The 14577-nt window shown below is 45.1% G+C and overlaps 1 protein-coding gene across 1 annotated transcript in view; it reads right to left on the bottom strand.

Moving 5' to 3' along the window:
* Positions 1-5155: 5155 nt before the first annotated feature.
* Positions 5156-14577, bottom strand: part of LOC132448005 (transcription factor 4) — a 10447-nt gene continuing 1025 nt past the window's right edge. Inside the window, 5 exon segments of the mRNA XM_060039065.1 lie at positions 5156-9195; positions 10153-10299; positions 10983-11048; positions 11051-11211; positions 13669-13816. Coding sequence (XP_059895048.1) covers positions 10268-10299; positions 10983-11048; positions 11051-11211; positions 13669-13816 — 407 coding nt within the window. The 3' untranslated portion in view covers positions 5156-9195; positions 10153-10267.

Below are 14577 nucleotides of genomic sequence, written 5' to 3'. Positions count from 1 at the left end.
ACCTACTTCCTAGCTAATGACCTGCCTACCCGTGGTGATACATGGTACATACCTGCGATACCTTCCTCCCCACTGCCGGCCTCCCCACCTTTGGCCAGGTGACGACATGACGTCATCACCAGAGCCACATAACTTCTGAGGCCTTGAACACGTCAGGATGCTTAGGAATGTTCCCTGGAAGGAGCAGTGTGTGGAGATCCAAACATGGTCTCCATGGAGCTTCAAACCGTCAATCCTTCTCATCCTGATAGCAAACAGGTTGAACTCTTTTCCACATCAACAAGACTAATAGAAAGCTCTTTATTTACACTTAAATAAAACCTTCTTAGCAAACGTATGTTCACGTTTGCTACTGTCAGTCTGGCAATCCTATAATAGTACCAATAATAATACAATGAAAATAATTGATTTCTAAGGCATGGTTCAAAAAAGTTTTCTACATGAGAATATGACATCAGGACGGGTCTAATAGAGCACAGACACGTTCATACTTCTAGCTCATAAAAGGGTCATAAACGTCTGCATTAGACGTGTTCTGTCACTAGGTATCCTATTGAAGTCAGAACACAGTCATTATAATCCTGTTTTGTTTAATCACCATCATTAAGCCATCTTTTCATGACTCACGAATGCCATGCACACTTATGAGCATGCTCAGCATGTGGGGATGGTTGAGGCCACACATTTCTTTATGAACCTGATGTAGGCTGGGAGTGGCCGACCTTTGACCTCTATGATTAACCTGACAGCCACGGCGATACTAATGACCCACACAGAGTGACAGCAGCACTGCCGCGCCACCGGGCTTCACTAATCGCCCGTTTTATTTTTGTTCTTTTGGAATGTCTCCACCTGTGGCCAATCAGAGCTCCTCACTCAGCTGCTCCTGTCACTGATTGGTCCAAAAAGCTTCAGACTAATCGGTGTGTTTTGAGAGAAAGTGACTAGGGTCTAACAAACTAGACTTCATTATTTGTTTCATAATTATGTTATAATTAATTATTATATTATTATAATTACAATGAATCTGTTAGTAATTAATTAGCATATGAATACAATTATACTATGTTATTATATGTATGGCTATACACATTTTGAGAAACACTTTTTGTTTGCCTCAAGATAAAAATAACTAATGGTTTAAAACCAGATGAGACCCCTGACAACCAAGCAGGTTCACGTTCCTCTTGGATTCATGTTTTGCTGCAAGCAACATCTTCTCCTAGTCACACAAAAAATACATTTATTTAGACTGCATCAGCACAGTGGAGCTGTGAACCACCAGTCCTAGTCACACATAAAACACCTTCTAGTTAGAATGTACCAGCACACCGGAGCAGTGAACCACTGGTCACACATAAAACACCTTCTAGTTAGACAGTGAAGCAGTGAAGCAGGACCCAATCCACATGTGATCCAGGTCACAGCCTTCACCCATTAACAAACATTAACATATACATGCTTTTATCCAAGGCGACATTAATGCACACATTCACACACCGGCAGAGTCAACCACGCAAGGCGATAGCCAGCTCGTCTGAAGAAGTAAGGTAAGTAAGGGTAAGGGTGATGTGTCTTGCTCAGGGACACCTCCACGCTAAGAGGAGCCGGGGATCGAGCTAGCAACCTTCCGGTTACCAGCCAACCCGCTCAACCTCCTAAACTAAGCCGAAACCAACATCAATAACATGAGCACAGAATGTGGGGATATGATTCTCTGGACCTGACAACAATAAGCATTAAAATAAGATAAATCATAATAAAGATAATAAATGCCATAATGTTGATGGATTATGAGTGACATCAGAGTGACTTGTTTCTCTGAGAGCAGCGCGATGACTCAGAGGAATCTGTAGAAACCCTAATCCCATGTTTATATGTCCTGTTACTCCTTGTTTGACCACTTAAGATAACCTCTCCCCACATTCCTGTACGCCCCTCGTGCAAAACACAAACCAGAGAGTTTCGGTCAAAGTTAGTCAAACAACCAAGAACATGAAACAAACCGGGGACGGATATCTCTGAAATAAAATAACCACTTCCTCAACTCCAATTTCACACAGAGAAAGATTAACTGAACTAATCTGTCATATTCCATGAAACACTTAATCGATTCCCCTTCCGTGAAGCACAAAATGTAATGTAATGATTTCCTATCTGCCCATTGGGTGCCTACTGCCTATGTTCTACTACTAACAGGCCCTGTTCTCCACTCTGTGTTTGAGGAGGGTAGAGCAAGGCACCAACACTGCAGGGTTAGGGGTTCCATACCCTGTTGAGATCAGACAGTCAGTAGACAAGTTATGACTCAATACAATTCCTAATGGTCCACGTCATAAGGTTCCGGCCGGATCCGAAGGATCAGCAGTTTGTTCTTCGTGTTCCATCAGGACGGGAGCAACCCTGCGTCACTCATGCCCAGGCTCCTCACCCTGATCCACCTGGGCTTCCCGGGCTTTCCCACCGATGTGCGCGACGTAGTGCAACACACCAACACAACAGGTCACTAGCGCCCTGACTCATGACATGTTCCTGTCTGCTCACGCTACAGTGGAACGCTTCCTCTGAAATCCTCTGGAGGCCTGCAGCGCAACGAATGCCAGGATTAACTCCACGGCGTAAGTATTAAGTATGGCATCAAGCCCTCCACTCTGGGCGCTCTCCCCAAGTACAGCTACAGGGGAGTGGTGCTTTGATGGTTCACATCCATAAACTTTTTTTTGTACCATTTTACCTGCACTAAAACCACTCCTCTTCCTTTCTCTACACCTTATTGATTTGTTACGACTGTGCACGATAATGTGCTTAGAATGAAGAAACGGGGCTTGTTGGAGCATGACTGGGAAGTCAAGATTAAACTGCAGCGAAGGCAGGCCAAGGAGGCCAAGCGTTTATCCTCTATTATGATCCATTACTAAAGAACAGTGTTAGATGTTGTGTTCGTTGTTAAAGAATAAGATGGCATAATGTCTTCATTACTAAAGTACATGACTGGATAATTTGTTCATCATTAAAGTACAAGACTGGATAATTTGTGTATTATCAAGGTATAAGATTGCGTTGTGTTCACTATTAAAGTACAAAACTGGATAATGTATGGCATTTTGGGCCAGACACATGTGCCAGGGTCATCATATCATAACCTCGTTTGAATAAATAAGAATAATGCTGGTAATTAAAATAAAGGACAACAAAGCAGGAGCCAATAACAGCGCTAGGTTACAAAAATGGCACATTTATTGCTACAGAACGGTGATGGGCATGTTGGTTCACTACAGGATGACAGTTGACTACAGAAACTAGCGAGGGCTAACCCTTAGCACTAGGGAGCGCTAGCAATTAGCAAGCTAGCCTGGGCTATGACTAAGCACGCTTGCCATGGCTTACCCCGAGCATTAGCAAGGCCTAACCCTTAGCACTAGCGAGAGCTAACCCTTAGCGCTTACCATGACTAACCCTTAGCATGCTAACCATGGCTAACCCTTTGCCAACCCTAACCCTTGTGGTAAGGGCTTACCCTTACCACACTAGGGACGGCTTACTCATCGCATTTTATCAAGGGCTAACCCTTAGCAAACCTGTTCCCAAACAGTTCCATTTTAGAACAACATCAACAACAACAACCATAATGACAATAATTATAATTATATAGAAAAAAAACAGCCACACAAAAAGGAAACAAAGCGTGAAGAAAAATAGTGACATAATTAAGAAAAAGGAAGCATAAGTAAGTTGTGTCACGCTCACAAGAGTTGAGATAAAGAGGCACCTAGTCTTCTTCTACGGGCATGAAGGAGTGGTGACAACTGCACACTCTGCCCTCTCAGCCTGCTCTGCAGTACAACAACGTAACACAAACTTTAAGTCCAAAAACGTTTTTTTCCTTTCATGAATTTTTGAATGGTTCCAAAAATGGCTGATGTATTTTACACGTTATGTTCCGTCCATCGTTCTTAAGCGTTCCTGTTGTGAAAAGGTTTCCCCAATATTTGCCAAATATATGTCATAGGTGATTTAGTTGTTAATTATATTCTGGGGGATGTCTTCTACTTCAGTCAAGAGCGTGAGACAATAGGAGCTTCAACCAGGCACTGGTGCAGAAATCATTCTGTCAAGCCTGCCTAACCTCTCTTCACCATAGCTCAACCCGGCGGAGGTGGAGAAGAACGTAAAAGAACACGTTCATATAATCTCACCATGACATACCCGAAGTGGGTTCAAATAATATTTGATAATAATGATAATAGTCCTAACATGGGTCTTCTGTGTGACGGCTGGGCTTGCCGTCCATACAGACCTCATCCAGGCTGATGTTTCATGAGCCTCTGATTTCACGTATTCTGCAGGTGAAGGGCTTTTGGCTTGGTCCATGATGAGCTCACGTTTACTCTGAATTCTGATCTGATTCTGTATCCAGAGAGCAGCTTTAAGCCGACTCCAGGTGGGATGCTTTACGGTGGATTCACGGAGGAAAGGTGGAATGTACTCTGTGATCTTTGACCTCAGGATAGCTACCTTTTCCTTAGTCTACCACTAGTCATAATCAACAGACAGGCGATCAAGGCATGTTTATTATGGAGGACCACTAACAGAAGACTTGATTTGGCTCATTTCAGTCCCCAGTGTGGGTTGAATAGATTTATATGAGGGTGGTTGTTTGCACATGTCTAAAGAAGACCTTAACGTTATTATGTTTTAACTGTTGAGGAGTTAGGTGGCAGGATTAACTTCCAGGTTATAACGATGTCATGGGTTATGTAATACTGATGTACTCAAATGTATCAACTATTCAATATTCAAAATATTGGCAGGTTTTTGTTCTGGCAGTAGAGGCTAATATTAATAATTTTATTATTTCAAAGCATAGGAGGATTTAATAAAATAAGAATAGGCTCCAATGATTGTCTGTGTGTTTGTCTCTCTATGTGTGTGTCTTAGGGCTATACCATGTGGTAAATGTATCTTCTGGTATTATTATAACATGATTAGTTGTACCATGCGGTACAGGCTGTGGTAAATGTATTTTCTAGCATTATTATTATGATTAGCAAGCTTCAGATTGGTTGGGCTGCTGATTGTCCAGGCCGCTTATACCGGGAGAGAGTTCAGAGGGATGTTTGTACAACCAGCACGGAAATAAGGACAGATGGACGTGTTGTAGTGGAAACAACAGGAGTATAATATAGAAAACAGTATTACTCTGGAAAACATCTCTTGTTGCTCGATTACATCAAACAGAGAAAAGATTTCAAATAAAGCCTTGTGAAAATAAATTCATCCGAAAAATTCATAAAGACGGTGACTGATGCCCTCCTAGGTCCAATCCAATTCTAAAAAGCTCAATTTTAACGGTGAACACAAAAAACTACATTGACTGAATCTGCCTTGCACATAATCCAATATTTTTGGGGGAAATAGCTAAAAAGATTGCTCGCAGAGGAATTTATCTTTTATATAGGCCTATGTAATGCTTACAACTGATCTTTACAAAACATTTACATATTATTCTCAAAGCTGTATCTTGCGTTCCTACTCCGATAGTAGGCGAAGGTTTAGCCTAGTCAAATGGTAGAGTTACACATGGGGGACTTAACACTGTGCTACCGAGCTCAACCAAATTTGCACCCGATTATTACTATCAGACAAAGCCTTAACAAAAATAATGAGAAAAAAAGGAGGAAAAAATATGTTTAACACCTTTGTCATCATCATCATCATCATCATCATCATCATCATCATCATCATCATCAACATCATCAGCCCCCCCCCCCCCCAAAATGAACACAAAGACCTGTGATTTATGGCTATTTACATACAAAAAATACTATTAAAATGGTCATGTTATGGTTATGGATAATAAACAGAATATTATATACCATTTCGATTTCCAATGCTTCTGAGGAACTGTGAAAAATGTCCACCCAGATATGAACATAATATTGAGAGAAAAAATAATATTCAGGGAATTTGGACCTCACTACATTTTCAATGTGACACATTTTTCATACACACACTGAATTTACTGGTTCATATTTTAACAAAAACTGATACAACATATTTCTAAACACAAAATAACAACAGTCTACATGTAAAAATATAACTTTTACATACACAATTTCAAAATAATGGTAAGATTGCCATTTGTTGCATACAATTTACAAATGTCCGTGTTGTCCCGTGGCACGCTGAGCCGTGATAGGAGCAGAGTGGCGCTGTTCCCAGTTTGTCCCTTGCAGGCTGCCATACCAGTCTCAAAGTGTTGTCAGGGCCAACATCCAGGAACACAGTCATGGGAAACGTCTGTTAGAAAGTTTGACCAGCAAGGGGCCAATGAGGGGCCTCTCCCAACTTTGCCACCATTTCAGTCTTGGAAAACATCCTTCACCAACAAAATGGCTCCCTCCTTATATAGCGTATATATTTTTGTACATTTATATAGATGGATTTTCAATTTTCAATAGATTATTTTCCAGTTTCCATGTCTTCCTGTCGACCGAGAAGGTTTTTAAGCATGACCTAGCAAGCCTTTGATCCATTTCATTTTTTTATTTTTCAATTCTATTTCTGACAGAGAAATCGGAACGGACAAAAAGCAATAAGAGACTTTTTTTTTTCTTTAAAAAAGAGCTAAACCGACAAAAAGTCTGTTTTACAATAAACAACTACACGTTTTGTACTCAAGACTACATTGGCTCACGGACAAGCCGATCAAATATTGATAGAAAGCTGATAAGCTATAATACAAGAACTATCGCTTCGATCACCATGGAAACGGCAACTTAATATGGAGGAGATAGTGGGTAAAGGGCTGTGATTGGTTGCGTTGGATCGGCGTTAAAGTAGGACGCATGACAGCGGGGGAGGGGCTTCACCAAAGCATCTGTCCGATTGGCTGGGAGCCAGAACACATGGTCTAATTACATACAAGCATAGAGTACATTAATTACAGTTTATGTTTGTTTTCTTCTTCTTTTTTATCCAAAAAAATACTTTTTTTTTTTTTATAATTTTTTTAATTCCCAGGTCTGGTAAAAAACCCGACTGCATAGAACCGAACCACGAAGAACAGGTCTCCAAACGTCCTTCTCTGCTGTATCAATGATATGAACTCTAGAAAGGCACATCGGTACGAGTGTGAATGTTCAGATTGCATCTCCAGGGGGAAGCCGACGCTAGGATGAGTTCTCAAGGAAATATGGAGCGCCTAGTAAAGTATAGGGTCATAAGGCTAGGCTCGGTCTAATGGGTTGGCTGTAACTCACAGGGCTAGCCTGGCCAGCTGGTAGTGCTGGAATGGGTCAGTCAATGATTAGACTGGCTGACTGAGAGAGAGAGAGAGAGAGACACAGAGAGAGAGAGAGAGAGAGAGAGAGAGAGAGAGAGAGAGAGAGAGAGAGAGAGAGAGAGAGAGAGAGAGAGAGAGAGAGAGAGAGAGAGAGAGAGAGAGAGAGAGAGAGAGAGAGGAGAGAGAGAGAGGCGGGGCCAGAGGAAGAACAGTCTCACAGATCAGACCCAGGAAGAGCATGAGGTCTTCTTGGGATTATGTGATACCAGTGGTCCACGTTCTTCAGCTGTTCTACTCCCAACCACCAGGAGGCACTGGGAGGCCCAGTAGTCACCAGTAATCAATTAGTGACCATTAATCATCACTTATGACCGGTACTGACCGGTAAAGACCAGGGACAGCCAGACAACCCTAAGAACTACCGTAACCAACCAGGGAAAAAGAGGATGTGGATACTTAGACGTAGACGTATCAGGAACAGATAGGAGATGTAGGAAGGAACGGGAGTGATCAGCGTGTTGCTCTTCCAGACCGACAGTGAGACCCGAGGATGGTGACGGACACATGGACAACACAACCGCTCCTCTTCATGGGGAACGCCCACATTTATCAACTAGCCAATCCCTCTCTGGCATTCAACAGACCAGAACCAGACTCCTGGGGCATGTGGCTCCCTGTCCATATATAGGAGGACTGTTCTGTCGCCACGTTGGACTGGACAGATCGGAGCCTAGTGTTTTTGTCACCGCCTTACGGATGGAGGAACCGTCTGGATTAATAAAGTACATCTTGCTTTATCTCATCAGGATGCTACACACCGGTGTTTACATTGAAGAGAGCTTCTCAGTGCAGCATGGACTCTTTAGAGAGGTTCCTAAGAGAGTCTCCCCTTGATTATTACATTGTCTGATTGGTTGATTGGCTGATAAGTGTTCCTGTCCTCTATAAGAGGAGGGTCTCAGGGAAAAGGGCTGTCTCTCTGGTCTCTCCAAGCAGTCTACCCTGACCAGACCAAAAAACAAAAGAAAACAATGAAATATCGAATATATTCCTTAACTGCACCGTTCAAACGGGAATGTATGATCAAGACTTCCTCGACCAATACCTGTGAAATGCAATCGTTATCAAAACCATAGTTGTCTAGCAGGGTCGCGGATGTCTTCTGGCTCGCTGCCGTACACTCTGTGTTTCATAAAACACAACGCCGGGGCAGAGGACTCACACACCGATTGGTTTTGCATCTTGGTGGTTGTTTAGAGATGTAATGTAGATGGAAATCGCTGCTCCTACTCCCCTCTCTTCTCCCCTCCTTCCTCCTCCCTCATCCTCCCTCCTTCACCTCCCTCCTCCCTACTCCACCTCCTCTCCTCCCCTCTCCTCCTCTCTCTGAGTGGATGGCTCCTGGCCTCTTTCAGGAGTGACGGACTGACTCTCCGTATGTTTGTCTCATGATATGTCTTGTTCTGTCATCAGCAGACCACGCTCAACTCATGAACACCTTTCCTTTTTTTTTTTTTTATACATAGATGAGAACGGTTACTGTTCCTTAAAAGAAGGAATGCTGAAAAAGAGTTGTAGGGTTCTCTTTACCAGGATTTATGTATTTTCATGTCAAACTCCCACAAACTGTCAATTTCCGGCTGTCATTTTGTAACAGTTTTCCTTTTTTCATCCCTCTCCTGTAATAAGCTTCCTGATTGGTTCCCCCGAGATGTGTTCAACCACGGCCGCAGTCTGGAGAAGAACAAAAGAAGGTGGAGGAGAAACGTGATTTGAGAAGAAAGAGCAGGGGGTGGGGCCAGGCCGAGGAGTCAAAGGTTGGTCAATGGTTTCGATCGAGTGCCAGGACATGGGAAGGCCGTCAGAGGAAATGGTCACTCATCATCTTGATGAACTCTGGCAGCTTGGACCTGGAGAGAGAGAGAGAGAGAGAGAGAGAGAGAGAGAGAGAGAGAGAGAGAGGAGAGAGAGAGAGAGGAGAGAGAGAGAGAGAGAGAGATGAGAGAGAGAGAGAGAGAGAGAGAGAGAGATAAAGATGTGCTCTATCAATGCTTCCTGTCTACATTTGTCAAACTCTCCTGAACAATCACAATGAGTGCATACACACACACACACACACACACACACACACACACACACACACACACACACACACACACACACACACACACACACACACACACACACACACACACACACACACACACACACACACACACACACCTGCCAAAATCTCCTGCCAATCTGAATAAAAGCTCACTTTAGAGAACCTTGTTTAGAAGTATAAAACTAATCCAAACATACAAGCATCATATTAACTTTGTGAAGTCTAAATATTAAAGAAATGTTAATCTTTAAATCTATGTAGGTTATTTATCTGTGTAGGCTCATTGTGAATTAATTTAGACCAAATTATAATGAAACAGACATTGATTGTATAAGAGTACATTTAATCAAATCATAATAGATTGAGTATAAATGTATTGGATTCCATTCCATTATATTTCTTTATTAATCTAGATGAGATTATGAGGGTACCTCTCATCTAATTGATTGAATTAGATGAGATGACCTAATCATAATACATTTCCAATAATCTAGATTAAATATATCAAAGTAAATACTGATTGGATTATATTAAACGGGATTGGATTCGATCAAATGAGATTAATTGGGATCGGAATAAATGAATTAACATTCAATGAGATTCGATTAGAATAAATGAGAGCGAATCAGATTAATTCGGAGGCCAGGTGACCAGGGGCTGACCAGCGTCTGATTGGCCCGATTGCACATCAGCATATTCGTTTGTCGGCCTAAGTGAAGTTTTCTGAACAATCAGAGCAGTTAATTGCTTTAAATTTTACATTTGTCCCATGGCGTTGGAGCCGTCGCCCATGGCAACCGCCGCGTGGTGGGCGGCTGCCAGCGACAGGGGTGTTCCGTCCGTCGGCACGGATACCTTCTCCTCCTCTCGCCGCTTCAGCAGGCCGCCTTGGGGTTCAGGTTACGCTCTGAAAGAGTAGGGGACGGCTGAAGTTACGCAACCTGCTAATCATAGAAGAAGCACCGACCCCCACTGGGGACAAGGAGAACTGCACCCTGCTGCGAATTGAAACTCCTTTCCAGTCTGGGGGTCAGAGAGCACTGAACTCTGCCGCACATAGAGGAAACACCGCCACCTATTGGGGGAAGAGATACTGCAACCTGCTGCACATAGAGAAAACAATGTTACCTATTGTTTGCCAGGTAGTACTGCAACCTGCTCAACATAAAGAAACACCAGCAAACTGGTATGGGGACAAGAGTAATACAACCTGCAGGTTGAGAAAACACTGCCACTGGATGCCATGGGTGTGGCATGTGATGGCCTGGTTTATTGAGGCTCATGTAGCTACCAAACTGATTTAACAAATGGTGACCAGTCATTCATGCTGATGAACCTCTAACCTCTGAGGCTTACCTCTAACTCTGCTGCAGGCTCAGTATAATATACAGTATAGTCTAGTTAGCTCTTCAGGTAGCGGTGCTCGACTCTAACTCTCTGCTATAGGCTCAGTATCAGGCCCTGCTGCATGGCAGTAAGTCTAGTTAGCTCTTCAGGTAGCAGTGCTAACCTCTAACTCTGCTATAGGCTCAGTATCATGGCCTGGGGCCGGCAGTGAGTCTAGCTAGCTCTTCAGGTAGCGGCGCTCACCTCTGACTTGCTGCTCCAGGCTCAGTATCACGGCCACCGCCTGGTGCAGGATCAGGAGCTTGGTCTGGGCTTGTCGCTCTTCAGGTGCAGCTGCACCATCCGGCCCAGCTCCTTGAAGGCCTCGTTGATGTCCCGCACGCGCAGACGCTCGCGGGCGTTGTTGGCCATCCTCCGCTCCTTCTCCCGCTCCATCTTCTGCTCCGGGGAGAGGTCCTCGTCGTCAGCGTTGCTATGGTGACCAATGAGATGGTGAAACCAAGGGAGGAGGAAGAGGAGGGAAGAGGAGAGATGGAAGAGAGTACAGGAGGAGGAGCGATGGGAAGGAGGAGAGAAGAGGAGGAGGAAGAGGAGGGAAGAGGAGGAGATGGAAGAGAGTACAGGAGGAGGAGAGATGGGAAGGAGGAGAGAAGAGGAGGAGGAAGAGGAGGGAAGATGAGGAGATAGAAGAGAGTACAGGAGGAGGAGAGATGGGAAGGAGGAGAGAAGAGGAGGAGGAAGAGGAGGGAAGATGAGGAGATGGAAGAGAGTACAGGAGGAGTAGCGATGAGAAGGAGGAGAGAAGGGGAGGAGGAAGAGGAGGGAAGAGGAGAACCGGAAGATGGGATATGAAGGTGAAGGAGTGAAGAGGAGAAGGAGGAGGAGGAAACAGGGTTAAAAATCAAGTTGGTTTTTCTGTGGGTTTTAGGTTATTACTCTCAGACAGAAGTAGACGAGCTAGATGTACAGACAGCTCTTCAGAGTCGAGGCCGGTGATTAAAGATGTCTTCAACACACTTGATGGCCCGCTGTCATCTGCTACAGCACGCCCCTTGTGAGTAACTTGATGGTTGTGTGCCAAATCAACTACACTTTCATGCACAACGATGCAAATCGCACTTTGGCTTATAATCGTTATGATCATTCTAATTATCGCTATAATCATAATTATCATTACAAACATCATCACCAACATCATCAACATCGTCATTATCTACACCACTGAGATGTATAGATCTTTGGGGTTGGGACCCAAATGTTTCTGATTGTTACCATCCTTCAAGTGAAAAACAGAGTTTATTTTCAATGTTTACTTCGACAGGACAATCAATATAGTTCTCTCTACTTGTTGTATAAAGGTGCAAATGACATCAGGGCTTATCACTCCCACTAGATAAACTCCTGGACCTGTGGGCCACTCTGGTCAGGTCTGAAAGGTTTGGTGTATTGCGATGCTATCTTGATGTGGGGGTGGGGTGTGGGGGTTCTCCTCTCGCATGTGAGACAGCTAAAGCCAGGCTCAAGACCCTGGGAGAAGATGTGAGCTAGACCTCCGTGGCCGGAAGAAAACATCTCTCTGAACATGGTTCCAATGAATACATGGAAGCATGTTGGTAATAAACAGGTCTGGGAGCGGTGTGAGAGACCTAGCAGAACTCTGAGCAGACAAAGAGACCTAGAGGAACTCTGAGCAGACAGAGAGACCTAGAGGAACTCTGATCAGACAGAGAGACCTAGAAGAACTCTGAGCAGACAGAGAGACCTGGCAGAACTCTGATCAGACAGAGAGACCGAGCAGAACTCTGAGCAGACAGAGAGACCTAGAGGAACTCTGAGCAGACAGAGAGACCTAGAGGAACTCTGAGCAGACAGAGAGACCTAGAGGAACTCTGAGCAGACAGAGGAGACCTAGAAGAACTCTGAGCAGACAGAGAGACCTAGCAGAACTCTGAGCAGACAAAGAGACCTAGAGGAACTCTGAGCAGACAGAGAGACCTAGAGGAACTCTGAGCAGACAGAGAGACCTAGAAGAACTCTGAGCAGACAGAGAGACCTAGAGGAACTCTGAGCAGACAGAGAGACCTAGAGGAACTCTGAGCAGACAGAGAGACCTAGAAGAACTCTGAGCAGACAGAGAGACCTAGAAGAACTCTGAGCAGACAAAGAGACCTAGAGGAACTCTGAGCAGACAGAGAGACCTAGAGGAACTCTGAGCAGACAGAGAGACCTAGAAGAACTCTGAGCAGACAGAGAGACCTAGAGGAACTCTGAGCAGACAGAGAGACCTAGAAGAACTCTGAGCAGACAGAGAGACCTAGCAGAACTCTGAGCAGACAAAGAGACCTAGAGGAACTCTGAGCAGACAGAGAGACCTAGAGGAACTCTGAGCAGACAGAGAGACCTAGAAGAACTCTGAGCAGACAGAGAGACCTAGAAGAACTCTGAGCAGACAGAGAGACCTGGCAGAACTCTGAGCAGACAAAGAGACCTAGAGGAACTCTGAGCAGACAGAGAGACCTAGAAGAACTCTGAGCAGACAGAGAGACCTGGCAGAACTCTGATCAGACAGAGAGACCGAGCAGAACTCTGAGCAGACAGAGAGACCTAGAAGAACTCTGAGCAGACAGAGAGACTGAGCAGCAATCTTTTTGTCACAAGGATTTCAGCTCTCTCTTCCCACTTGCTCATCAAGGGTCAGGAAATGGGATGCGCACACCGATTGGGTTAGGTTCAGATACCATTAGGTACTGACTAGGATTATGAATCAGCATCCTCTTATGGGGGTGGGGGATAGGGCATCCAATCGGGAAGGCTTTGTTTGGAACAAGGAAGTCCTCTTAGAGCAGAGCTTTGTGGGATCTGTCCAGCCACTCTGAGGGTTTTGCCTGAAACAAGCTTCTGTGTTGTGTGGGGGGTGTACGATGTTCACCTATCGACTGATTTGAGATCCTTGATGTCCAGGTCCTCCTTCTTGGGGTCCTTATGGTCCTGCAGGAGGTTCTCGTCTCCTTCATCCTCAGACTTGATCTCTGAGCTCAGAGAGGAGGTGCTCTGACCCTGAAGGCCTCCGGACAGGGCTGCAGGAGAGAGAGGAGGAGGAGGAGCCAGAGGAGGAGGAGGAGAGGAGGAGGAGGAGGAGGAGAAGATGAGTAGGAGGAGAGGAAGAGAGAGGAAGAGAGAAGAAGGAGCAAGAGAAGGAGGAGAGGAGGAAGAGGAGAGGAGGAGAAGGAGCAAGAGCAGGAGGAGGAGAGGAGGATGAGGAGAGGAGAGCGGAGGAGAAGGAGCAAGAGCAGGAGGATGAGAGGAGGAGAGTAAGAGAGGAGGAGAAGGAGCCAGAGGAGGAGGAGATGAGGAGGAAGAGAAGGTAGGTGGCAGAGAGGAGGTTGGAGGGAGGGGAGGAGAGAAGAGAAGAGCGGTGATTAAAACTTCAAAGGTGTTGGGGTGTGAGGGTGGATGGTTGGAAACCCGGAGGAATGGGGAGGTCAATGAGTGAAAAGGCTGCTTGATAAAATGCGAGGCAGCTCCCGGTGTGGGAATCGGGATGGAGGAGCCGGTGGAGGAGAGGAGGAGGAGGTCTTACCGCGGTAGGGGTCCCGGCTGGCTGAGGTCCTGGAGAGGTGGTGGACTGGTTGGGCCCTTGGCCCGGCATTGAGTGACCCCCTCTCAGTCCAGAGACACCGTCCTCCCTATGCGACCCGCCCTGGAGGGAGAGAGACGTTACAACATGTTTCTAACTTGCCCTAGGCCTGAACCTGAACTCACTCAGAGTTTGTGCAGATCAGAGCCTGAGGACTGTACTCGCGGTCCTCGGTGTGTACTGCAGTTCTAAGTGTGCCTT

This window comes from Gadus macrocephalus, chromosome 19 (genome assembly GCF_031168955.1).
Source record: "Gadus macrocephalus chromosome 19, ASM3116895v1".
NCBI classification, from domain to species: Eukaryota; Metazoa; Chordata; class Actinopteri; order Gadiformes; family Gadidae; genus Gadus; species Gadus macrocephalus.
Note: the sequence above shows the minus strand (reverse complement) of the source record. Positions and strands in the feature narration are given on the sequence as shown.